The sequence below is a fragment of the Bemisia tabaci genome, chromosome 2 (genome assembly GCF_918797505.1).
Source record: "Bemisia tabaci chromosome 2, PGI_BMITA_v3".
Lineage (NCBI taxonomy): Eukaryota > Metazoa > Arthropoda > Insecta > Hemiptera > Aleyrodidae > Bemisia > Bemisia tabaci.
The window spans coordinates 40,532,927-40,560,278 of record NC_092794.1 but is presented as its reverse complement, the minus strand read 5'-3'; the positions used below and the strand labels follow the sequence as shown (position 1 = coordinate 40,560,278).

The following is a 27,352-nucleotide window of genomic DNA, read 5'->3' as shown; positions in this document are numbered from 1 at the left end:
AATAAGCAGAACTGGAATTTCTTGTTTGATCAACAAAACATTAATAGGGGGTGATTCAGTTTGCAATCAGTAAAAGTTACCGAATGTTTTGGTGAGTTTAAACTTCTCTCATCGAAAAAGGGTACATTATGTTTTTAAAACTGATGGATTAGCAAATAATTGTCATAGTGTAGGCTACTTAGAATGAACTTCTTTTGCCGCCTAAATTAATCCTCACTCATAAAGTTTCAACATTAATTCTGCAACTTTTACTGCGTTTAACTCAACTGTTGGACATACTTACATTCAGCCACTAAAATTTTAAATTAAATAACAGTGAGACCACTAAGAGGAAAGTCCATTCAAAGAGTTAAAATTATTTTTTCTTTGTTTCACTCATTATAAAAAGTATTTCCTGTAAGAGGTAAATAATTTATCAATAAAAGTGTGCGTCAAGCCAAGCTTCATCGGCCACAAAAGTATTTTTTCTTTTAACAGAGTATAACATCTAGGAACGTGACTTGAAACATGAAGTTAAGAAAATTGTGCATATACCTATTATGCACTCCGTTGAATTTGAGCGATTCAGGTAATAATCGACTGAATTTCAACCTCAAGTTAAAATGGCCTCAGTCAGAAAATTATTTGAAAAAGAGAAAAACTTGTTGCAAATACTACACTGTAAGCTTACCCGGGGGGAGGGGGGGGTGGCTACCGCCCCTTGATACAGTATACCTATATTGACGCTAGCGGAGAATATTTTGATTGATTTTGCTTAGAGTAGCTTCACCAAATAATTTGTCGAATCGTATAACTGGCATGAAGTAAGCATTTAAAGAGCCATGCACAAATTCGCCCGTTTTTGGGCCCTCGAAATTGGGGTCGGTGTGAGCTTTTTTTTCATCTATAGGGTGACCCTTTACACATAATAAAATTTCAGATTGAGTATATTCACCGTTTTTGAAATATGGGGGGGCAAAGTCCCCGATTTTTACTCATATTTGCAGGTATTTTATAGTCGAACTTCGGCTGCTACAAGGTACCGGATGTAGATATTGAAGCGCGGTTTGCGGTGATTTGTCAAGCTATTTCTGGATTATTTTTTCACATCTTTTACAAACCCGCAAATGGTTTTTCGGGGGGGGGGGGGGGGGGAGCTTTATTCATACTATCATGACCGTTCGTATACGTCTTACTGGCATTAATTGCTTCGTTCTCGACTCCTCTCCACGCCGTAATCATGATGGTATTTTCTGTTAGGAATCTTTCTTCTTCTTTATATTTGACCAATTCTAATGTTGTCTCCCCCTTTTTCCCTTTTTAAACCCCCCCCCCCCCCAATTCTAAACACTCCCTCTCAAGTGTATATTCCTGTGCGGCAGATATGAAGGTGTTATTTGTGGGGAATTATTTTCTGTCTTTATGGTTGATAAACTTTGACCCCACCTATTCCTTCTTCCCCCCTTTACCCCTGTTTCACCCCCCCCCCCATTTCCACCGTAACTTACTCGAAGTTGTCTGCTCCCTCTGCAGCAGAAATGAGGACGTTTCCGGTAACTATTACACTATCCGATAACTATTATACTCTCACAAAAAAAAGTATTCAAGCATGTAAAAAAGAGAAAAGAGGGGGGGGGCAGTGGAAAGAGGGAATAAGGTAGGAAATATGAACTAGTGAGGGGGGATGGGAAAGAGAAAAAAGGGTGGGGGGTGTCTCCCTTGTATTGAGTTTAAAAAAGTAAAAAATTCTTCGCTGGAAACATCCTCATTTCTGCTGCGGAGGGAGCAGACAACTTCGAGTAAGGTACGGTGGAAATTAGGGGGGGGGGTGAAACAGGGGTAAAGGGGGGAAGGAGGAAATAGGTGGGGTCAAAGTTTATCAACCATAAAGACAGAAAAATAATTCCCCACAAATAACACCTTCATATCTGCCGCACAGGAATATACACTTGAGAGGGAGTGTTTAGAATTGGGGGGGGGGGGGGTTTAAAAAGGGAAAAAGGGGGAGACAACATTAGAATTGGTCAAATATAAAGAAGAAGAAAGATTCCTAACAGAAAATACCATCATGATTACGGCGTGGAGAGGAGTCGAGAACGAAGCAATTAATGCCAGTAAGACGTATACGAACGGTCATGATAGTATGAATAAAGCTCCCCCCCCCCCCCCCCCGAAAAACCATTTGCGGGTTTGTAAAAGATGTGAAAAAATAATCCAGAAATAGCTTGACAAATCACCGCAAACCGCGCTTCAATATCTACATCCGGTACCTTGTAGCAGCCGAAGTTCGACTATAAAATACCTGCAAATATGAGTAAAAATCGGGGACTTTGCCCCCCCATATTTCAAAAACGGTGCGTATACTCAATCTGAAATTTTATTATGTGTAAAGGGTCACCCTATAGATGAAAAAATACCTCACACCGACCCCAATTTCGAGGGCCCGAAAACGGGCGAATTTTAGCCCTTTTTGTGCAAGGCTCTTTGAATGGAGTCTTTTGATTCATAAAAGATAATGAAGGCTACCTCTCAGAATTTTTGCTCGCGAAAGGATCAACTTTTGCTGTTAATCTTTTCTGATGAAGAGTGAACTGGTCACATTTCTCAAGATACATAATGCTATAGCTTTGCAGACAGCTTTCATAACACCAAAAAATATTGATAAATACTTACTTTGCCAAACGCTATCTTTATGAGACGTTATCAAGCGTTTGCAATGTCATTACTAATGATGAAATTAGAGCTCGGAGAAATTGCAATTCGAATTGTCAAAGGACCTGGCAGGCATAACTGGGTATAAGCATAGCGTAAATGATAAAGCTCCTGCACTGAGCTGCAGAATTTAGCTCGCATTCTATCATAAGCTTCATTATGAAAAAAAAAAGTGTCAGATAATGTAAGACATAAAAAGTATCCCTTAACACAGGTGATGTCCCTACTGTAAATCCTGGCTTTGTGCCTACCGTACACAGGGGATAGAACATTACATAAAAGTCCTATGTTAAAGGCGGCTCCCAAGTTGTTGATTATCAGGGTTCTTGCCCGATACAAACACCGACTTTGAAGGTGCGACAGAAAATAGACTGGTTAATTTTATCATTGAAAGTAAACCCATTATTAATTAAAATGGCACTCTCCTTTTCACCCTGTTACGCGTTTAAAATCAATCGGTCGATGTGGACTCTAGTTCACCGGAATGGGCAAATGGAGAATCATAATGATGAAAGTTATCAAAGGGTTTCATTGCAGCAGGCCGATTATTGAAAGTTTGAAGCAGTCTGATAAGAGATCGAAATACGATATATTGCATGGTTAAGATAGGGCTGTCTTGCCTTGTCGTACTGATATAGTTTCAATAATCAGCTCGCAGTTGAGAAAATTTATGTCATCGCAACTAAAGTTTATTGTATACCATCTCCTTATGTAAGGAAAGATTTAACGTAAGCACCAAGATGATTTTATACGTTGTCTGGGTAGGAATGCACATAGTAAACAAAGTAAGTAGCACCTTTTCGCTTCAGGCACATCGTTCCCTTAGTAATCAGAGAATCATGAAGGAAAACTCCCAACCAAAAAGGCACCTAGAGAGAGAGAGAGATTCATGATTCATGCAAAACAAAGGCCGCAGGGGTCCCGCCGATCAATCCTCAGGGATGTGGGACACAGGGGGCCGCGGGACGAGGCCGAGAAGTTCAAGGACATGGCGGACCGCGTATAATATTCTTTATTATAAGATAGCAATTCCTTTCCTTTTTACTTAAGGTTTAAACCTCTGTGCTACCAGAAACCTATCGGAATTTTCTCTGAAGGCCCTCAAGAGATCAAACATGAAGATCTACAGAGATCGAGAGACTCAATACCCGGAAATGTAACAGCAGCGCAGCGTGGCAACAAACGAGGATTTAATGCACCATCTCTTATTGTAATCTGATCTCCTTTCAAGTTTAAGACCGAAGTTAGCCAAGAAGAAAAAATCGAATTACTCTGAGAGGCTTTTAGTATACTTTCTTACTTTGTACGTAAGATGTTAAATACTTTTATTGTATCTACTATTTCCATCATCACATTTCGAATTTTTTACGTGAAAACTTTCGAAAACACCATTGACATTCCTCTTTATTTATTTTCCTCATTGCTTTTTCAGAAATGTTGATTGAAAATCAATTTTTCCGTCCTCCCATTCATGAACAAAAGCTACTATGTCAAAAAATGATAATGTTTGGTAGCTTCTTAACGATTTTCGGATGTACATTACTTAATGTCTGCCCATCGATAAACTCATTCCCCTCGCCAAATATTGCTGCGGTTTTTGCGACAGGTAAGATGATGGGAATATTCATAATGAAGCAGCAAGCCGATTATGAACGATCGAATTCTGATCGATTTGAGGAGTTTCGGAAAGATTTTAAGGCCTATCGATTTCCGATCGATTTCCGATCGATTTCCAAAAAATAAATGGCTTCCAAGTAGAAGCGCCATTTTTTGGACAACAGATCTAATAAATAAGAAAAGAATCAAGAAAATTAAGAAATAATTACAATGAAAAGAGTACAAATAATGATGATTTGTAGTCCGTCAAATTAAATAGATCGTATTCGATACATCAAACGGGTGAGGTTGCATCGATATCGATTGGTTCAAAACATAAACTTAGCCTCAAAAGTAAATTCAGAAATCTGAGAGAACGGATCTTTTGAAACAGATTTTTTATTCTTTTGAGTACCAAATGCCAATGCAAAGTGAAATTGTCAGGAAATTTCTCATTTTCAGCTTTTCCAATTAATATCCTTAGAGTTTGGTTTGAGGTTATGTTCTATTGTTTTGAACCAAACGATACATCGAACCGTTATCGAATACGGTCTATATTCGCAGTAATATTCAAAATATTTGAAAGCGCGCACGATGAACGGTTGATTCGGAAATCGGAAAGGTTTGTTTATGTACTGCTTATCACTGTATTCTCTCTCTCTCTTACAATTAGTCTCTTGGTGAATGAGTGTTTTCTTGTCAGTTATTTTACTTTTTGATGATATTATCGAACTAATTAGATCATTACAATACTTCAATCATATGGCAGTCAATTTGGATCACATTCTATCCTTTGGAGAAATGGTTAGCAAACCGGAAAGTGGTGTGTGTGACGGATCTACGAGATATTGGTTCGTTCTCTGAATACCGATCAAAGCTATTCAATGGTGATACACGAGGTCCTTATTCACATTTAGTCATTAATATTTCATCCGTAATTTGTAGTGTAATCCCTCGCAAGTGCGTGCTCTAATTTTCGAAAACTAGTTCGTGCCGGATACTGAGTAATCATCATAGACATCGCCGCTTATGATAAACTTCTTCGGGCAGCTTCCAAATCATTTATCATCTGTGATTTCATTAGTAATTATATCTCTCATCCTCAGGTACCATGTGTCAAAGATTTTATAATATCATTTCTCCATTTAAGAAATTCACTTCCAAAATCCTCTGGTTGCGCATAACATCACAACTGTAATTCATCGGATCATTGGTTGCGATTAGGTTAGCGTAGCTAACCAGTACTAGTGTATTGGTCCAACAGTGCAAATACACATGCAGTATTAAAATACCATAAAGTATTTGAGAAGAAAGTTTTCCCATTCCTTACTGATTAAATGAATCGTCATTGATTTTTATCTTTGTCCCTAAGCGTTTCCATGATGGGTCCGAGTGATGATTGACAATGAACCCATAGGAGAGCCTTATAGAGAAATATCTACATGACTGCATGCCTTACCAGAGGTTTATTTATCTTGATATGCTGCCTCTTTAAGGATTGATTTATCAAGCAATAATAACTGTGCAATCATGAGGGGACTCTAAGAGTCCTGATAGTTACTAAATTCCAGGATAATCAGCTTTTAACAAGCTCAATTAGTCCAATCTCACAGCAGCAAGCGGTCAGTTTATCATCAGTTCTTCTCAGTTATGTGCTCAACTCAAAATGTTTTAAGTAAACACTTGCTACCTAGAGCAACAAGTCACCATGGACTTCACCAATTCTAAATAGCTGTGTCACTCAGAATTATGGCTTCCGCTTGTTCTATCGTACATTTTAAGGATTTGCGGAGACTATAAGTTGATTGTAAACAGCCATTAATTCCACCAAGTTTCATCAACTCCCTTTTCATCACTTGAATCTACTAGAATGTCGCAAAGAGGAACAAAATTTTCTGTAAGTACCTATCTAGCTGTAGTTTTATACGTTTCATTCAATTTTTATTTTGAACCTTGAACATCTCCATAACCATCCATGCACAGTGAACTCAATTTTCAAATGATACACCTCATTTTAGCACCATTTGCTTGGTTTAACAATTCTGTCTTCAAGAGATCTCATATTTTAAATCTTAATAGTGGTGTCAAAATAATATTTACTCTTCCATTCAGTTTTTTGCTGCATGCAAATTTTTCTTTGTATGCCTGCACTTTCATCCCAATTAAAATATCTAAGTTGGTGTTTCAGTTACAAATTTTCATGTGCCTTTTCCTGTTTCTTTGTGTAAAGTTCTTATTCTCTCAGATTCATTTACCTAGATCCCGCAGTCTCGCTGGGTAGTATTTTTACATGTTAGAGCTAAGGCGGTTGAAATCAAGAACACGTCCCATCATATTTTTCCCCTCATAAAAGGAAATCATGAAAAATCTCCTTGTTGCTTTCTACTCAACAGCCCATTGTTTCAGTAGAGCCAGCCTCAATGAAGCTAAAATCCTTCTCATATTATACTCTTTGGGGTTCTTCTTTCCCCTATAATATTTGTGCAAACTTCCTTCATAGTCTTGCGAAAAAATAAGTGGAAAATTAATTAATTCTTAAGTGTAAGTAGTTGAAATCAGAATTTAAAATTCTTTATTGCATAGTGAGGCCTAAATTCAAATTGCTGTCATGGAGAAATCATGCTCTGCAATTTAAAATCATAAGAGTAGATAACGCATATCGCCTGAGGTGGAGAGCCCTTCGGAGGGTTAGAAGTCCTGGATATATTCATAGAATTCATAGAATATTCCAGATTTGCTGAGAAATAATATTCCTAGATTACTTTCTCTAGATACTTTCGTGCACATCTTCCAAGTGCTGATTCCAGCCAAGCTAACTTTGCATAAAAAATTTATGTCCTCTCTGGTCAAAATCGGACCAGTAGAACCCAAGATATGGAATGTCTACTGTACAAGGCCAAAGGCAGTCAATGAACTTTTATCTCCACGCGATATTTAGGGGGGAAGGGAGGGTCGAGATTTGTGAAAGCCAAAAAAAATCCAATTTATTGCGATAGCTGAAGTTTCATAAATAAGTATACTTCCAATTTTGAGACGAATCTTTTTAAGGGAGGGGGGAGGGAATGAACCCACCCACCCTCTTTTATGTTATCTTGGTTATCTGAGTTCATTGACTGGCAATGTACAATGGATATTGATTTTTAAAAAATTCTCATGGGCGCAGCCCACTGACTTCTTTCGAGCGAGAAATTCATCATGGAGACATAACGAACAGAAGGAGCCTTAAAATTTGCGTAGGAAAAAAAATAAAATAAAAATCAAAAAAAAATTTAAAAAAAAAATAAATAAAAAATAAAGGACAATCCGCGCGTAAATTTGCGCGGAAATTCTGCTGAAATACTTTTGTTGGCATGTTAAATGAGTTGCAATTGTCCCTTAACGTTTTTCTCAATATTCTTCTCTCCTCAGTTCGTATTCGCTCCTCCATATCTTCATTTACAACATCTTCGTAGTTCTCAATGACTAGCACGAGATTCGCCATCTTTAAAACTATCCCGTGAAGCGTGACCCAAATCGATGGAAAACTCGATTTTTCACAAAATTGATGGAAATCCAAATCGATGGGTCCGGACCCATCGATTTGGATTTCAATCGATTCCGGGATTCTGATCGATTTAGGGCCGTATTTCTGCAATTTTGCATCGATTTTTGTCCTTTCGATTTGACCGGCCCATAAGCGCAATGCTTTTCTAAATCGATAGCATCCCCAAATCGATCAGAATTTCTGTCAGAATTCGATCTTTATAATCGGCTTGCAGTATCCTAATTTGAAGATAAATTCATGTTTATTTTATTGATAAAAAAACCCAAACGACGCTCTCGTTCAATTGCCACCATAATCTTGCTAATCTATTTATCAGGTGGATTAAAATACAGATTTGATAGGCAAATTTTTTGGCGGTATCTTTACTATGAAACAAATACTGAAGATGAAGTTCGATTCCTTCCTCCAAAATGACTTTAAACGCCAAGTTTTGAGAGGATTCAGCGATAAAATATTGTCAAATAAGCGAATGTCCCGTTTAGACTCTTTTTCGTCCCAATATCCGCCTTGTACCTTTCAGTAAAATTGAATCTTTTCACGAACTCCTTGACCGATTTTCAAAAAATTGGGCTTATTTTAATGCTAAAAATTCTGCTTCTTATGAGCTTTCATTTCGATTTGATCTATCTTTTTTTGCTCGGAATACATAAAGTATGGAACCTTTTACTTTTTCGATGACCCATGTATGAGAGTGTCTGAAGGACCAATGGACCAATAAGAAAAAAAAAACATCTTTTTTTGGTTACCTGAATTGCCATCTGGGCCAAAAAAATTAGCTTATCACTCTCAAACAGTCCACGACTTGTGTACATGAAGATCATGAAAGTAATGTTGTCTACCAGATTCCTTACTCTTTCATGGATGTCAACCGATGGCTCTGCAGATACAATCGCCTTTTGAAAAACAATGCTGAATGCCTGTTTCCAAAAAGGGGAAAAAAAAAAGAAAAAAATTAAATGCGAATCATTTACAAAACCTGGTATTAATTGCAATAGCTTTCATTAATTTCTTACAAAAATTCGCAAAGGTGATAAAAAAATTCCAAGAAAGAGGCGGTACTTACGAAACAATTTTAAAACATAACACAATTAGATTATGCCTAAAGTGCGATACCATGTATCTCCGTTTACAACGTGGCAGATTTCCTGTCAATCCTGTTATTTTTTATTTTTAATTCTTTGGAAAACTAGTTAACGACATATCCTAAAAGTTCCTTGCTTCTTTTTCCTGTTACCAGAATTTTTTATGTAAATTATAAGCCATTAAGTTTGGCTTGCTTCTCTTTGAAAAGTAAAATGTGAGTGAAAATATTAAAACGCCGCAATGGAATTACGTGGTTTCAGATTTTCATCATCGAAGTATGCGAGGATAAAAACATGGTCAGGAGTACTACAGAATTGGGTACTCTGCACCAACTCGTGGCAGCGGATTTTGCTATTTTGCTGATTGTCTCCAATGCTTTGCGGTAATTGCATTCCCTATACCATGTTCGTTAAGAATCTAGTTCTACAATTGATCTAAGATAAATTTAATGGGTGAGGTTGCAATTTAAAATAAAACGACAAAATACTGCTGCCAGATGCAGTATTATACAGGGTGTATAACATCAAATCAGACAAATCTTTGCTTTAATATGCACGGACGGAGAAGCAACTAATTGTTTTGTACTGTGGGAAATATTTGAAACTGAAATATCCGAGGATTTCTCACACAATCATGTTGAACATAATGATAATTGCTCTCATTGTGAAAATCTTGCTCTATTGGAAATTCGAGACTTGATAGAACTGCAAGGAAAAAAATATTCCGACAATAATCTTCCCATACCAAAAGAATTTGATTTTAGCACCAAAGAAGAAACCGACATTCAAGAATTAAAAGATTATGTTGACCATAATTTACCATTACTAAACAAAGCACAAAAACTAGCATTTAAAGAAATTTTATCACGTATGTGCAAATTTTACAGTAAGAACAAATTATTTCTCTTAAACGGACCAGGACGTAGTGGGAAAACGTTCCTTTATAAATTATTGATTGCTACATTACATGTCGATGAACGTAGTGTGATTGCAACTGCTTCAACTGGAATTGCAGCTAATTTACTGATTGGTGGGAGAACATACCATTTACAATTTAAACTAACTTTACCATTTTTAAAGAATTCTGTGTCGCTTATAAGAGCCACGTCTAAGGATGCTGACTTAATTAGCAAATCTGATTTCATCATAATTGATGAGGCCACTATGGCGACAGGGAACGTACTATCAGCAATAGAAAAATTACGACGCGATGTTACTGGAAACAATAATAATCTATTTAAAGGGAAGATTATACTTTTAGGAGGTGATTTCAGACACACTTCCAGTTGTACCTCACGGAAATAAATCAAATATTTTAGAAAAAACATTTAAATCCCATTATTTGTGGAATAAATTTAAACATCTTAACTTGACAATCAATGAAAGATTTGTAGACACAGAATATAGTGAATGGCTATTAAATATCGGCAATGGAAGAACAGGTAAAATTGATGGCTTATCGGATGATTGCAATGAAATTTCAAATAAAATGTTAGCATCAGGAAACACACAGGATTCATTGATAAATTATATTTTTGGTAAACGAATTTCTGTTATAAAAGTAGAAAAATTAACGTCTACTGTAATTTTGTCTGCCAAGAACGAAGACGTTAATGAAATACATGACAAAATATTGGAATTATTAGAAGGAGAAACTAAAACATATCTTAGTTATGGCGAAATAACAAACGCGACAATTGAATAGAAAATTCAATATCCTATAGAATTTTTGAACGAATTAAAACCATCAGGAATTTCGAATCATTCACTGAAAATAAAAGTTGGTGCCATAATAATGCTCTTGAGGAACCTAAATACCAAAAAAGGACTTTGTACCTAACGGAACTAGAATTTTAGGAACAGAATTACATCGTAATTTAATATTCGAAAAATTATTAACCGGTTCTTTTGCTGGTAACATTTTATTCATTCCTGGAATTGTAATGAGAACTCAAGAGGCAGGAGGAGAACAACCTAGAGTTCCAACTACAATAAAGACAGTTTCCTATGACGCTTGCATTTTCTATGACAGTAAATAAGTCCCAGGGGCAAACAATGAATAAAGTAGGAATTTACCTTCCTGATCCTGTATTTGCACATGGACGCAAGGTGCGTTGCATTTTCTAGGGTGAGGAGATCAAGTGACATAAAAGTTTCTGTTATCGAAAACGAAAAACAAGGCAAATTAATGAAATATGATGATACAGTTTACACCGTAAATGCAGTTTATTTAGAAATTTTGTGTCAATTTATTCAAAAAGGATGTGTTTTAAATTATGTGCTAAAGGAGTCTAGAAAAAATTTGTTGCAAAAATTAGAACGTAAAGACTAGATTTTTCTCTCCAACCCCCCTTCCCTCTCCCCCACCAAATTCTTTCTTTTTTTATAATCTTGCCTACTGTATTTCAAATTTGAGCTAGTGCTTATTTATTGTATCTGAAAATGCAATTAGAATGCAAATTTTTCAACCAAACTAATTTTTCAACCAAACAAACTTTTAAACAAAATTAGACGTAATTCTGCCAATCGGAACTATGTGCATTATGAAATGAGCCCTTTTATGCATATATTTTAATATGTCTCAGGGCTCATGCCTTAATGCACATAGTTCCAATTGGCAGAAATACGTCCAATTACATCATAGAAAATGTGGAAAAACACAAGTCATTAATTAGCCAGGTTCATCAAGAGTATTATTATGGCAAATTCACCACGTCATCAACAGTGCTATTACGGAAAGTTAAAATCTTTGTTCGTCTATCTTCGACCTATGCGGTTGTTGATCTTATCATAGTTTTGTCAAGTCATAGGTTTGTTTAGTCAAGTGGAAAACAACGATAGTCAATGATTTCTATTCTTTACCATGACAGTAAAAAACATCGATTGTCGAGTATTTGAATGTGTTAGAAAACGGAGAGCGGTATCTATTAATACAGATATCAACTACAATTGCTGACCACCTTTTGCAGATTGAGTTTTCAGTTTTGAGAGTGAGTAAACGTGAATCTTAAAAAATGAATACTAGAGAGAAAGGAACATATGCGTAAACCAACATCATTATAACGAAAATTTCGGCATTAGATCTGAAAATCTTACATATGGTTAAAAAAAATTGAAGAAAAACATACTCTTAATTTTTGGTTTAATTAATTTCTTGACTTATTGAAAATTATAATTTTTAATTATGTATGTAAATGTTTAATTCGATATAAATTTGTATCAATAAAAATTTTAAAGTGGCATTCTTAATTGTAATTATGGCATTTTAACGTGCCAAACACTCACATGTTAAATCTTTCGAAAACATAACTACATCAGAAAATTTGGGAAATTATGCAATTCCTGAAGCAAAGTAATGTGCAAAGTAAGAAATTGATGGAAATAATTCCTGTCAGTTGGCACGGTTGGTCCAGAAAATACCAACAACACGGACAAATTAACAGATATTTTAGGAGCCTCCAGACCCATGACCTCAGTAACAGGCTTTTCGCTAGTAAATACTGATTGTCGATTTCCCTAAATACGATGTTCCACTGCTATAACCGTTGAAAGAGGCTCTTTTTTACGTAATCAAGTATCAGAAATTTTTCATCATAAGACTCTCGGTAAGGAGTTGGAGCACTTACTTTGAGAGAAAATTGATAAATTGGATTAATCTTGTACAGATCACTCATGATGAAGTAGATAATAGATGCTCGAGTGGCGGCAGTCCTATATTTTTCTCTTGCCTTGTCAATCTCAGCAGCGGTCAGTTTGGCTTCGACCACTTGTTCTTCAATATCTTTCGCCATCAATTTGGATTGTTCAAGATTTAGGACAAGATTTTTGTCGCTTAAAACTTCACCTCCAGCCGAAGATAGTCGTAGGAGTAATTCATCCTCTAGCTGCTTCAGTGCGATTTTGAAGTTGTTCTGCTGTTTTGTCAAGCTTGACTATAACAAATTAAGCATTTCCAGAAAATTACAAACAAAATGTTTTCATTAAGTATTGGTCTGATTGTAAGATTAGAATCAGTATTATACTGCAACAAGGGAAACCAGTTAATTATGCTTCCAAAGCCCTATTCAGCACTGAAATTAGATCCAGCCAAATACAGAAGGAAAATCTTTCAGTCTTGTACGCTTGTGAACGCTTTCATTCATTCATCAGTGGTCAGAAAATAATTGTTCACACTCACTATAAGCCAATCGTGAAAGAAATGAAAAAAGACCTTCCAAATTGATAAAAATTCCTTCCATTAGATCCCAAAGAACTAGGCTAAAATTAACCATCTATGACATGGATGTGCGATCTCTTCAAGGTTCAAAAATGCATATCGCAGACGCTCTCAGTAGAACATGTTGAGCCTGCTCCCCACACATTGACACAGACCCATCCCTACATGAAATTGTGCACTCTTTGAACGTATCAGATGATCTTAGAATTCAACTCCAGAATGAATGTGACAAAGACCCTGCTCTGCTCTCCTTGAAAATTCTAATTGTAATGGATGGCCGAGTTCAGAGACGAAAGTTCCAATCTCCTTAAAATTATCTCTATCAATACAGAAATGTCCTTTCCATAGAGGAATTGCTCATATTTCTTGACAATAAATTTCTAGAATAAAACTTGAAAAACTTCACGAGTCCCATGCTGATATAACCAAAACAAAAGCTAGGGCAAATCACCTTTTGTACTGGCCAAAAATGAATACTGACATAGAATTATATGTATATAGTTGTAACACTTGCCAAAAATTTGCCAAGAACAATATAAAAAAACTAATGATTGTTAGACAACAGTCATCGCGTCCATTTCAGTATGTTGCCAGTGATCTTCTGAACTACGGGAACAAAGACAACCTAGTTTGAGTAGATATGTACTCCAAATTGATAGAGTTAGAAAAACTTCCCTCTAAGAGAGCCTCTGCCGTCATCACAGAACTTAAAAAGATTTTCTCTTTGCATGGCATCCCTGTCAAGGTATTTGTGGAAAATAATCCCTATAATTCCCTAGAATTCAAACTTTTTGCGATAAATCGTGAGGATTTGAGCCTCAATAATATTCCTCTCCTCACTACCATCAGAGGCTGCTTCACATAAATCTCCAAGATCACGACCCCAAAGTAACTCAAGGCCCCCAAAATATTTGTCAGATTATGTCTCCCCCTAAAGAGGAAGGTGAGATATACTTGTGGACAACATGGCAACTCTGGTGGTCGAAATGGAAACTAGAGAGGCTACCCATCTATTAGAAAGTGTTTCTATGCAAAAAACAACAATATAATCAATAAAAAGGACTTCAATAGAAAACCGGTCCTCCGTAAATTTCGCGCCCGTGAAAACCTATGGGGACACGGGCAATGTGGAATGGGTGGGTAGAGTAGAATATGGTTATTTTAAAAATAGTATTCGTTCTGTGGTGCTTGAAATCGAAACTAGAGAGGATGCTCATCCATTAAAAACTGTTTTTATGCAAAAGGAACAACATAAGCAATAATTAATCACGAAAGTAACCAGCCAGCCCTCGCCAGATTTGTTTCGTCCTCGTGAGAGCTTGTTCGTATTTAAAAGTGTCAAATTAATAAATCCATGAATCCTCCCTGATCAGTAATTGTTCTAGTTTCAATTTCGAGAATAAAATCTAACTGAATCGGTTGCTCTTTTTAAATACTAATACAATTTCAAGGGGCGGTGTCTTGAATTCCACTTTGCCCAACTTACGTTGCTTAAAGTGGAATTTGCCCTCTTTTTTGTATCTAATTATTTTGGCTCTTTTTGAAACTTTTTTCGGCTTCTTTCACCTTCTTTTGATAAAAAAGCTATGAAACTTCAAATATAAATCAACAGAATGTTTTAGGTAGTTGAAAAAAACTTTCTGTAGCGCGATGAAAGAAAGTGTTCTACTTTGCCCGCCTCTCTTCGTTTATGATTGTCATGAGTAACGGGGAAAAATTGGAAATTTTACTGAATGCTGCAGCGGAAGAGGGGGCGGGGAAGACTTCGAAAGTTAGACGACCCCATTCGAACTTCTTGGCAGTTTTATACGTATAATGCTGATATTTTTGTGTGAATGAAAGGATTTCTCGATAATTTAGAATGCTGAAAAATATCATCGCAGCGTTTACAGTGCCAGCAGGGGCAGGCACTTGTTATTATGTGACAAAACATGTAATAAATCAACTTCTGGAGGCGATAATTCCGTTTCTTGCTTTTTTGGAAAAAATAAGACCAACTCGGCAATGATGATTTAAAAAAAACTGCTCCCTCTATTAATTACACTTAAGGTTTTTTTTTTTTTTTTTTTTTGTTGGAAATGTGTATGAGTATGAGGGTGGCTACCTTGCTAAAAATTGGTTATAAGATCTGTGTTCCAAAATACTGTAAACATATAGCCAGCTATGAGATTTCTTATGGCTTCTTTAGCCGGCTACACAATTTCTTCCAGCCTTTTATAGCCGACGGTGATATAGCTATAGCTCGGCGATGAAATGTACAGCCCGGCGATGGGAACTATACGGTTAGGAACTGAAGTTATGTGATTTTCTATCGCTTTCTATAGTCGGCCATAAGAATTCTTATGCTATTTTTAAACGCAACTCCCGTAGCTAATTTTTACCAGGCTGAGGCTCTGGAAGGGAGGAAAGGAGGGTGTGCGTGCGTGTGGGAGGTAATGGCTCATAATATAAATTGCTTTTGATAATTTTTGGTTGAAGTCACTTTCGTCAAGAAATCCTTATTCTCCATTCCTATAAAGAGAAGAAAAAAACACAAAAACTGAATTATCAGAACATCGCGCGCATTGTAAAAAGTTAACATCAACCAAAATAAAAATCATGAAACATATCGTATTCTGGACGAGAAATTGAAATGTTTTTCACCAATTCCGTACGAGATAAAAAAAGGCAAGTTGTTCTTGCTTCTGGATCAGTTCGGCTGTTCTGACACTGACGTCAGCATCTGAAAATACCTAGAGGTAGGTTGCAAGCTAAGCTGTAACCGAAAGAAGCTGAGTTGCAGTTTAGGCGATTCGACGGTTGCCATTTTTGTGTCAGAGCGACGAGCGATACATCGCATCAATTCGTTCCATAATTTCAGTTATCTGTCATTTTTTTCAAATTTTGAGATCGCACTTCTGTTGTCATGAGACTAAAGAATTCATGTACTTCTGTTGTCATGACACTAAAGAATTCATGTACTTCTGTTGTCATGACACTAAAGAATTCATGTACTTTTGTTGTCATGACACTAAAGAATTCATGTACTTCTGTTGTCATAAGACAACAGAAAGTTAAACACGATTTAACACGACAATATAACATACGATAGAACGATATAACAGTGATGATTTCTGCATGTGCGCTAGGGAAGCACTGCCTCCCTTGGCTAGGCAATGGGAAATTATTATCATTTCTTTTTTTTCTTTCTTTTTTTAAGAACGCTAATAAACTTTAAACAATTACTGTGACAGCAATTGGAAAATCACTTCATAGTACGTAAAGTAGCAAGGAGCGAATGAAAGACGTTGAATCATCGAGCAGCTATACGCGAATGCGAACGCGAGAACACCGCCTGTAGTCCAGGAAACAAGGAAAAGAGCCTGCAAAAATCCCGGGTAGCAATGTTTTCATCGATTCCTATGTAATTTTTGACGTTGAATCCGAATTTCAACTTTGCGCCGTTAAATTCGGACCGGAAAGTTGCCAAAAATGGCAAAATCGGCCTTTTTTCCGGAATATGACCTATAACTTGCTAAAAATTGATCTGACGATAAAATTAGTTATTTTCAGAAATAAAGCTCGTTAAATTTCCTAAAAAAAAGTTTTTATACACTTTTTTGCTCAAGGCAAAATCAAGCGCGCTGGCGGGCTCCAAACTTTGAAAAATGAGCGAAAATTTGGTTTTTTGCGGGTTTTGTCCAGTGACTCGTCCAAAATTGATTTAACGACAATTTTGTTGTTTCAAAAAAAAGTTCGTTAAATTTCCCATAAAAAAATTCCTATACACTTTTTTGCTCAAGGCAAAATTAAGCGCGCTGGCGGGCACCGAACTTAAAAAAATGAATGAAAATCGCGTTTTTTTGCGGTTCTTGCAAAAATCCCGGGTAGTAATGCTTTCAGTGATTCCTACGTAATTTTTGACACTGAATCCGAATTTCAACTTAGCAGCAAAAAATTCGGACCGGAAAGTTGCCAAATTTGGCAACAATTGCCTAAAATCGGCCTTTTTTCCGGATTATGACCTCTAAGCTAAAAATTGATCTGACGATAAAATTAGTTATTTTCAGAAATAAACCTCGTTTAATTTCCTATAAAAGAGTTTCTATACTTTTTTCCTCTAGGCACAATAAAGCGCGCTGGTGGGCTCCGAACTTTGAAAAATGAGCGAAAATTGTGTTTTTCGTGGTTTTTGCCCGATGTCTCCTGTTTTAATCGTTTGACGAGTAATTTCTGGACAAATTAAGTGAAGATGATAAAATTTACACTTAGTGAAATGAATTGATGTAAATAATAAGGATAACCCAACACATTACAGTATGTGCCATTTTCGCACATTTTACAAAGTTCGGAGCCCGCCATCGCGCTTGATTTTGCCTTGAGTAAAAAAAAGTATAGGAACTTTTTTATAGGAAATTAAACGAGGTTTATTTCTGAAAATAACTAATTTTATCGTCAGATCAATTTTTGGCAAGTTACAGGCCATAATCAGGAAAAAAGACCGATTTTAGGCAATTTTTGCCAAATTTGGCAACTTTTCGGTCCGAAATTAATGGCGCAAAGTTGAAATTCGGATTCAGCGTCAAAAATTACATAGGAATCGATGAAAACATCGCTACCCGGGATTTTTGCAAGCTATGGCCCCTTTCATGGCTTATTTTCGTGGAGTACTACTTATACGAAGAAGTCACTGCAGCGTCCGGGCTGGGGCTCGCGACGAGGAACACGGAGCCACACGAAGCGTCGCGTCGCGTCGCTTCGTGTTGGTAGTGGCCACGATCAGGCCACGGCAATAATTACAGCGCTAGTACGCTGTGCCTCGAGCAGCGTACACCGCACAGGCCTGATGCGGGACCGGACACGGGAGCTGTCAGCAATAGATTTCGGGTGCAGATTGCAAAACGACGGTGGTGGCGCGACTGCGGATTGCACAGGAGTTAGGGCGCTCCGCGAGAATATATTATGAACAATACCTATATGAAGCGTGTGGGTCATTTTAGAACTTTGACTTATAGAAGTTTTCTTGTCCGGACTGCGGGCCGAACGCTGCCTTTTTTTTAACAGTATATTAAAAAGAAGTGCAGGTAAAGGGGAATTGTGTCGATATAAAAGAAGGGGCAGTGGACTGATTAATTGGAATAACTGGTCAAACAGTGGTTGCCCAGTTTTGAGAGTGATTCTTTTCGCTCTAAATGTTTTTACTTTTTTCTTTAGGCCTTGTCTCCACGGGCCGTTTCACGAGATTTGTCCCACGGTTAAATCCCACTTACGAAGTTGGGAAAAATATTGAGTTAATCGATATTTTTCCCAGTACCAAGTATGGTACTTGTACCCCTAGGGCCCACTGAAAGGAGAAGAAGAAGTGAAAACGAATTGTGCGATATTTTATTCATCACTACATTGTTCATGTTTGTTTAGTTAAAATAATGTGTCTAATTGTCAATTGAGTGCAACTATTATTTTAATCCCGGTTAAATACTCGACTTTAACTAATTTATCTTCCCGCGCAAACTAGTCGCAGGACTGTATGAGCCCCGTCCCGTGGAGACGGTAACTGGGAAAAATCCCAGAAGTTTCATTCCTCCGATTCGAATTTGGGACAAATCCTATAAAAACGTCCCGTGAAGACAAGGCTTCATACCTTTCTCCTCTTGTATTTTTATCCCCCTAAGTTGAGAAAATGATAATTCTATTTCTACCAGCAATCCCCCCCCCCCCCCCCGATGACGTAATCGGGACACCCATCAAGGACGCCATAGACTCATCCGTTGATGACGTCATGGAGGCACCTGTCGATGACGTCGATGGAAACGAGTCTCGTTGATGACGTCATGGAGTCATCCTTTGATGACGTCTTGATAATGGCATTTTGAGGTCACATTCAGGGTACCAGTTGATGGTGACGTTACAACACAAACCATAATTCATGTATATACATTTACTGCTAATTAGTTTTTGATGAGTCAATATTTTCTAAATTTCTAATTTTTGATAAATTTTCCGCTTAATATATAATACCTACTTTAGCATGTACAGCATCAACTTATTTTGAATCCCCCGCCACCTCTTTTTAAAATTCAGAGATTTTTTAGAATCATGTCCATCTGTATTACAGGTCGTCAATTTTTACAGCCCACAAGCTGTTCGTTAGTTCCTCAGATGTCCGATTCAATTTAGAGATTCAATTCTTCAACCCCGCGGCCAAAGTTTGTTTAGATCATCCGAGCGCCCTAACTCCTGTGCAATCCGCAGTCGTGCCACCCGTCGTTTTGCAATCTGCACTGCACCCGAAATCTATTGCTGACAGCTCCCGTGTCCGGCACCGGGCCAAAGAGTACAATATGTAGAGTCGCAATGCTCTGGAGCGCCGATGAAGTCAATCCATGAACGGGCCTTTCCGAGCTGCTTGTGCTCCGAAAAGTGTGAACCAAGTGTGAACCCAACGGCACTTATTATCACGGTGGCTTATGAAAAAATCAAAAACTGCTTGTGTTTTTCCGACATTTTTTAATTCAATCAGCATTAATTTTTGCAAATTTTGCTATAAACAGGTATTCAAAGCCATAAAGAATCCATTAATGTATCATAGCCTTGAATAATATTCAAAAAGGGACGTAAATTGAGACTTAAACCAAGTGTGAACCGACCAGCATTTCTTATCACGGCGGTTTACGGGGAAAGCAACGACTGCTTGTGTTTTTTTGACAATTTTTAATTCAATAAATATTAATTTTTGCAAATTTTGCTATAAATAGATACTCAAAGCCATAATGAATCCATTGATGTATGTTACTCCTGGATAATATTCATATAGGGATTTAATTTCCTACTTATAGCAAGTGTGAACCAACTGGCAATTCTTAACTCGGTGGCTTACGGAGAAATCAACGACTACTTGTGTTTTTTCGGCTTTTTTTAATTCCGCATCGATATCAATTTTTGCAAATTTCGCTTTGAATAGATATTCGGAGCCATAATGAGTCCATAAATGTATGTTACTCCTGGATAATATTCATATATTGACTCAATTTCAGACTTATTACTGGCCTACTTAGCCGGTTCATGTGTGTGGACCTAGCACACGACGTGTTTCTACTTGTGCTCTACTACCGTTCGAAAGTCGGGAGTGGAGAGCGTTGAGCGCGAGTCTCTGCGCATGCGTCATCGCTAGTCGCCGCACACTAGTCTCCGGAGCACTGGACAAAGCCGCCTCCAAAAGTGACTTCATCGGCACCTCAGTACATTGCGCCTCTATTGTACTCTATGTACGGGGCAGAGAGAGGAGAGGCTCGTCGCGTTTCAGTCTCGAGTCCGCTCCTCCATCAGACGATTGTGCGGAGGTTGCGATGGGCGACGCTTCCGTGTCGCAGCTAGAGTACCTGTATAGGGAGAGTATGGAAAGATCGGTTCATGGAGGGCTTAGGGCCCGAAAGTGCAGCCACCCTTCTGAGCAACTTCTAACACACAAAATTTCACTGCCAGCCTACAGATTTCAATTCTAACCAAGATGGCTAAGAATGTACATAAATGAGCGTTCTTTCGCAAAAATAAGTAAATTTATGCAAAAAGTAAACCAAATACATGCTTTCTAAACGACGGTTCGTAACAATTGCATTTGTAAATCGCTCTGGACATTCGAAATTCATCGGTTGGCTGCCCTTTTGGGCCCTAACTTTATTCGCGGAGGCATCGGTGAAGGCCTGATGGACTTTCGAAGTTTCAGATCTGCAAGCCGATTATGAACGATCGAATTCTGATCGATTTGAGGAGTTTCTGACAGATTTTAAGGCCTATCGATTTCCGATCGATTTCCAAAAAAAAATTGGCTTCCAAGTGGAAGCGCCGTTTTTTGGACAACAGATCTAATAAATAAGAAAAGAATCAAGAAAATTAAGAAATAATTACAATGAAAAGTGTGCAAATAATGATTTGTAGTCCGTCAAATTAAATATTCGCGGTAATATTCAAAATATTTGAAAGCGCGCGCGATGAACGGTTGATTCGGAAAGGTTTGTTTATGTACTGCTTATCACTGTATTAGCCGTCTTTTATTTCGTCTGCAGGATTCTTCGCGGACCGCGGACGATCGGTGATTTTCGTAGATACTTCAGAGAGCCAATCACAGCGAGGTAGGTGTTAACAGCGCAGACCGCTGGAGGGCGCCACTGCATTATGTTTATGTGTACCTGATGCTGATAATGGGTGTGAACATGGACGTATATATTTATCGCATCAATATATTTAACATTTAACGCATAAATATATCCGTAGTATATATTTATCCGTAGTATATATATACGTAGTATATATTTATCCATGGTGTGAAGCTTGCCATTGTGAAGCATCTAATAAAAACTTGCCTAGGAGTGCTCGATAATAATTTTCGAAAACGAAATAAGATGAGAAATTTGGGCATAAATGCCATCACATTTCAAATGACAACCAATAAATGAATAAAACCGTAATTATTGGATAGTTATAAAATCCTGAATTGTTTCAACAGATATGAAAGTTCGAAGATCATGGGTCAAAATACAAATAGAGACTAAATAGGATTGACAAATAACAAAATAGAAGGGCACGTGAAGAAGACAGAAGAAGATGATATTATCGAGAGGTTAGGGTTTCGTCCGCGGTCTACGGTCTGCTAGAGTACCTATATTAAGAGAGAGTATGGCCACTGGAGATACCACCTCTGATTGGCTCAGCCATCTTAGGCTGAATGGAGCCCTTAGGACCCAAAAATGGCGGACGCCATAAAGTTAATGTAATGCAAAATGATTCAAAATGTAGTTGTCTTTGCGTATCGTAACGAGAACTTTACCCAAATGCACTATTGCGACTTTTTTACATATTTTTAAGGCTAATCGTGTGCAATTTTTGAGAAAAATGATCTTAGATGTAGTAAGGTTGGCAGCAAGTGCGGTTGGTGATAACCGTCAAAAGTTGGCAATGACCCCCCTCCCATCCTCAAAAACCATAACAAAGCACCGCCATTTTTGGGTCCTAAGCCTCTTCATGGGACCCAGTGGCCATATTCTCTCAATATAGGTACTCTACGGTCTGCGAACTCCAGACCTCGCAGACGGCCGCGGACCGCAAACGTCTGCAGGTATCCGCATCCAGGCGAATTCTTGTGTCCGCTTCGCATCCTCGAAATTAAGCCCTTCCCACTCCAAGTCATCCGCAAAATAATAAAAGACGATTAAAGACGCCTGCGGACCGCGAAGTGTCCGCTGCAGACGAAATAAAAGACGGCTATTCTCTCTTAGTCTCTTGGTGAATGAGTGTTTTCTTGTCAGTTATTTTACTTTTTGATGATATTATCGAACTAATTAGATCATTACAATACTTCAATCATATGGCAGTCAATTTGGATCACATTCTATCCTTTGGAGAAATGGTTAGCAAACCGGAAAGTGGTGTGTGTGACGGATCTACGAGATATTGGTTCGTTCTCTGAATACCGATCAAAGCTATTCAATGGTGATACACGAGGTCCTTATTCACATTTAGTCATTAATATTTCATCCGTAATTTGTAGTGTAATCCCTCGCAAGTGCGTGCTCTAATTTTCGAAAACTAGTTCGTGCCGGATACTGAGTAATCATCATAGACATCGCCGCTTATGATAAACTTCTTCGGGCAGCTTCCAAATCATTTATCATCTGTGATTTCATTAGTAATTATATCTCTCATCCTCAGGTACCATGTGTCAAAGATTTTATAATATCATTTCTCCATTTAAGAAATTCACTTCCAAAATCCTCTGGTTGCGCATAACATCACAACTGTAATTCATCGGATCATTGGTTGCGATTAGGTTAGCGTAGCTAACCAGTACTAGTGTATTGGTCCAACAGTGCAAATACACATGCAGTATTAAAATACCATAAAGTATTTGAGAAGAAAGTTTTCCCATTCCTTACTGATTAAATGAATCGTCATTGATTTTTATCTTTGTCCCTAAGCGTTTCCATGATGGGTCCGAGTGATGATTGACAATGAACCCATAGGAGAGCCTTATAGAGAAATATCTACATGACTGCATGCCTTACCAGAGGTTTATTTATCTTGATATGCTGCCTCTTTAAGGATTGATTTATCAAGCAATAATAACTGTGCAATCATGAGGGGACTCTAAGAGTCCTGATAGTTACTAAATTCCAGGATAATCAGCTTTTAACAAGCTCAATTAGTCCAATCTCACAGCAGCAAGCGGTCAGTTTATCATCAGTTCTTCTCAGTTATGTGCTCAACTCAAAATGTTTTAAGTAAACACTTGCTACCTAGAGCAACAAGTCACCATGGACTTCACCAATTCTAAATAGCTGTGTCACTCAGAATTATGGCTTCCGCTTGTTCTATCGTACATTTTAAGGATTTGCGGAGACTATAAGTTGATTGTAAACAGCCATTAATTCCACCAAGTTTCATCAACTCCCTTTTCATCACTTGAATCTACTAGAATGTCGCAAAGAGGAACAAAATTTTCTGTAAGTACCTATCTAGCTGTAGTTTTATACGTTTCATTCAATTTTTATTTTGAACCTTGAACATCTCCATAACCATCCATGCACAGTGAACTCAATTTTCAAATGATACACCTCATTTTAGCACCATTTGCTTGGTTTAACAATTCTGTCTTCAAGAGATCTCATATTTTAAATCTTAATAGTGGTGTCAAAATAATATTTACTCTTCCATTCAGTTTTTTGCTGCATGCAAATTTTTCTTTGTATGCCTGCACTTTCATCCCAATTAAAATATCTAAGTTGGTGTTTCAGTTACAAATTTTCATGTGCCTTTTCCTGTTTCTTTGTGTAAAGTTCTTATTCTCTCAGATTCATTTACCTAGATCCCGCAGTCTCGCTGGGTAGTATTTTTACATGTTAGAGCTAAGGCGGTTGAAATCAAGAACACGTCCCATCATATTTTTCCCCTCATAAAAGGAAATCATGAAAAATCTCCTTGTTGCTTTCTACTCAACAGCCCATTGTTTCAGTAGAGCCAGCCTCAATGAAGCTAAAATCCTTCTCATATTATACTCTTTGGGGTTCTTCTTTCCCCTATAATATTTGTGCAAACTTCCTTCATAGTCTTGCGAAAAAATAAGTGGAAAATTAATTAATTCTTAAGTGTAAGTAGTTGAAATCAGAATTTAAAATTCTTTATTGCATAGTGAGGCCTAAATTCAAATTGCTGTCATGGAGAAATCATGCTCTGCAATTTAAAATCATAAGAGTAGATAACGCATATCGCCTGAGGTGGAGAGCCCTTCGGAGGGTTAGAAGTCCTGGATATATTCATAGAATTCATAGAATATTCCAGATTTGCTGAGAAATAATATTCCTAGATTACTTTCTCTAGATACTTTCGTGCACATCTTCTAAGTGCTGATTCCAGCCAAGCTAACTTTGCATAAAAAATTTATGTCCTCTCTGGTCAAAATCGGACCAGTAGAACCCAAGATATGGAATGTCTACTGTACAAGGCCAAAGGCAGTCAATGAACTTTTATCTCCACGCGATATTTAGGGGGGAAGGGAGGGTCGAGATTTGTGAAAGCCAAAAAAAATCCAATTTATTGCGATAGCTGAAGTTTCATAAATAAGTATACTTCCAATTTTGAGACGAATCTTTTTAAGGGAGGGGGGAGGGAATGAACCCACCCACCCTCTTTTATGTTATCTTGGTTATCTGAGTTCATTGACTGGCAATGTACAATGGATATTGATTTTTAAAAAATTCTCATCGGCGCAGAACACTTCCCAGTGACTTCTTCCGAGCGAAAAATTCATCATGGAGACAAAACGAACAGAAGGAGCCTGAAAATTTGCGTAGGAAAAAAAAAATAAAATAAAAATAAAAAAATAAAAAAAAATTAAAAATAAAAAAAAAATAACTAAAAAAAATCCGCGCGTAAATTTGCGCGGAGGTTCTGCTGGAATACTTTTTTTGGCACGTTAAATGAGTTGCAATTGGACCGAGTTAAACAGAAAGGAACCAGCAAAATTTAAAGCGAATAAATTTTGGTCAGAGCATAATGACCGTGTCGCAAGTAGTGTGATGGGCGAAGGCTCATATTACAGTAATTTTTAGATCTTTTCTTGAGACTGATAGGGTCCACTGAAAACAACTACATCTCTTCAAGTTATGGAAACTAGCATTTGTGACTTGAGGAAAACAATAATGTAATTAAAAACTGAGAGTAATGGGCTCTCCCTTCGATCCATCGGTGTGCATGGTAGGGAAATATTTGGATGCTGTTAGTCACGAGAATGCAAACTGTGGTGTAAATTCTGCTTCCTTTTGATAGTTTGGCACAACTTTGGTGTCCTTTTATCGACGTAATTTACCTGAATTTTGGAATCCGAATTACATTCATTGATGCTTGGGTCAGACCATTTACGTATATGGGTCAGACATGTACACCCGACACCGACTGATAACCTCACTTCTGAACAATGACATCACTTGAACACTTGAAACTAATGAAATAGTGTATCGGGCTCTGACAGAAGACGTGCGACGTAATAATATAAGTGTGTAAAAATATTAGTTAGCTTCTACAGAGAATTGAACTCTTATATTATATTAAATCATGAATCTGTTCTCAAGTAGTTAGAGTTGGAAGTTGGTATTGGTAACTAGGGAAATTTCGTTCCCGAGACTGGCTGAACTGAACGGAATCGACCAATGGCATTGAACCACTATACCGGATTTTTCTAAAATTCAAAACATTGTAGCTAAAATTTTGAAAGTTATTTGCCGATGCTGAATTATCCGAGCATTGAAACCCTATTAAATGTGGTAGAAATGAAATCCTCATATCTTCAAGCATGATCCTTTGTAGGTTTCATTAGAATCTGTGGCCGCGTAAGCAAGAAATCTGTTGTGAAAGGTGATCGTGTCGGTTTCCCGCTACTGAACGGCCCATGTTACAAAAAATATTTGTCATTTTGGGCCTTTAAGTGCTTATAACTTTTTGAAAACTCAATGGATCTGGATGAAACTTTCCAACTTAGTAGGCCCAATTTAGGTGCGTCAGTAGACACCAAGATCGTTGGAATCCGTGCCGTCGTTTGGGCTGCAGTCTACTTAGAGTCGAATCAATTTTCAGAATAAGGGAGTTACGTGTGTCTATGGTTGGCTGCCACCTTTTTTCATTTGGAGGCTTTCCAGTGTTGTCGAGTTTAGACTTTGTCCGGAGGTGGCTACCGCCACCCATGATAATGCCTGAAAAATCACGATGGGCGCATCGGCAAAGTCTGAAATGCACTCATAAATTCACAATATGCGTAAGAAATGTGCGTTTTTATTAGCTCCCCGCTTCAAAAACGATACTACTGCACAGGTAAACATTCTATTAGAGGAGTCGCTCCATCGTCGGCAATATTCATCATGGCCGACGCTTGCGCAGTTCCTCGCGTAATTCGAGGAGAGTTCAAGGTCAATCAAGGCGGGCGGGGAAAATATGAACGTAAACACGTCGATTGTTATCTGATTTAATCCTGTTCAGGTGTCATCGCGTCCCATCTTACGTGTTTTGGCGGATTGGCGTCGGCCATGATGAGTATTGCCGCCAATGGAATGACTCCTCTAACAAAATGTTCACCTGTGCCGTAGTATCGTTTTTGAAGCGGGGAGCTTAAAAAACCGCAAATTTCTTACGCAGATTGTGAAGTTATGAGTGCATTTCAGACTTTGCCGATGCGCTCATCGTAATTTTTGAGGTATCCCATCCCATCCCATCCCACCTATAATAGTTACCGGATCTATGTCAGCAATTCTTTCGTTCACGATAACTATCGTTAGATTTACGTTAGCTGTCTCAAATTTTGTAAATTTGTCCATTTTGATCTGATGGAGAACTGTATAGATTTTCGGTTAAATCGCATTTACCGTTTACTTACAAACGGTAATTAACGTAAGTGCCCTACTTACGCTGTTTTCCACTAAACAATTTTTATGAAAGTACCATTCCTTGGTTTCCTTGGTAACCTTTGTTTGCTATCAGCTGATGTTTTATTTCCATTTCTCGGCCAATTCAACGGATTTTATACTTTTCTTTTTTTTTTTTTTTTTTTTTTTTTTTTTGAGTCATCGCCAGGTTCGTTCTAATTTTTTTGCCAGCATTTATTCTACCTCTCCCTTCCCAGCTAATTTTTCTTTTTTTTTTCTTAAATCATTGCCAGGTTAGTTCTAATTTTTTTGCCAGCATTTATTTTACCCCTCCCCTCCC

The 27,352-nt window shown here is 37.6% G+C and overlaps 1 protein-coding gene across 1 annotated transcript in view; it reads right to left on the bottom strand.

Moving 5' to 3' along the window:
• LOC109037293 (dynein beta chain, ciliary) overlaps nucleotides 1-27,352 on the bottom strand; it is a 684,333-nt gene that overhangs the window by 171,452 nt on the left and 485,529 nt on the right. The window contains exons 41-42 of the mRNA XM_072296415.1: nucleotides 12,540-12,845; nucleotides 8,578-8,748 (exon numbers count right to left, since the gene is read on the bottom strand). Of these exons, the coding sequence (XP_072152516.1) occupies nucleotides 8,578-8,748; nucleotides 12,540-12,845 (477 nt within the window). The remainder of the gene's footprint in view (nucleotides 1-8,577; nucleotides 8,749-12,539; nucleotides 12,846-27,352) is intronic.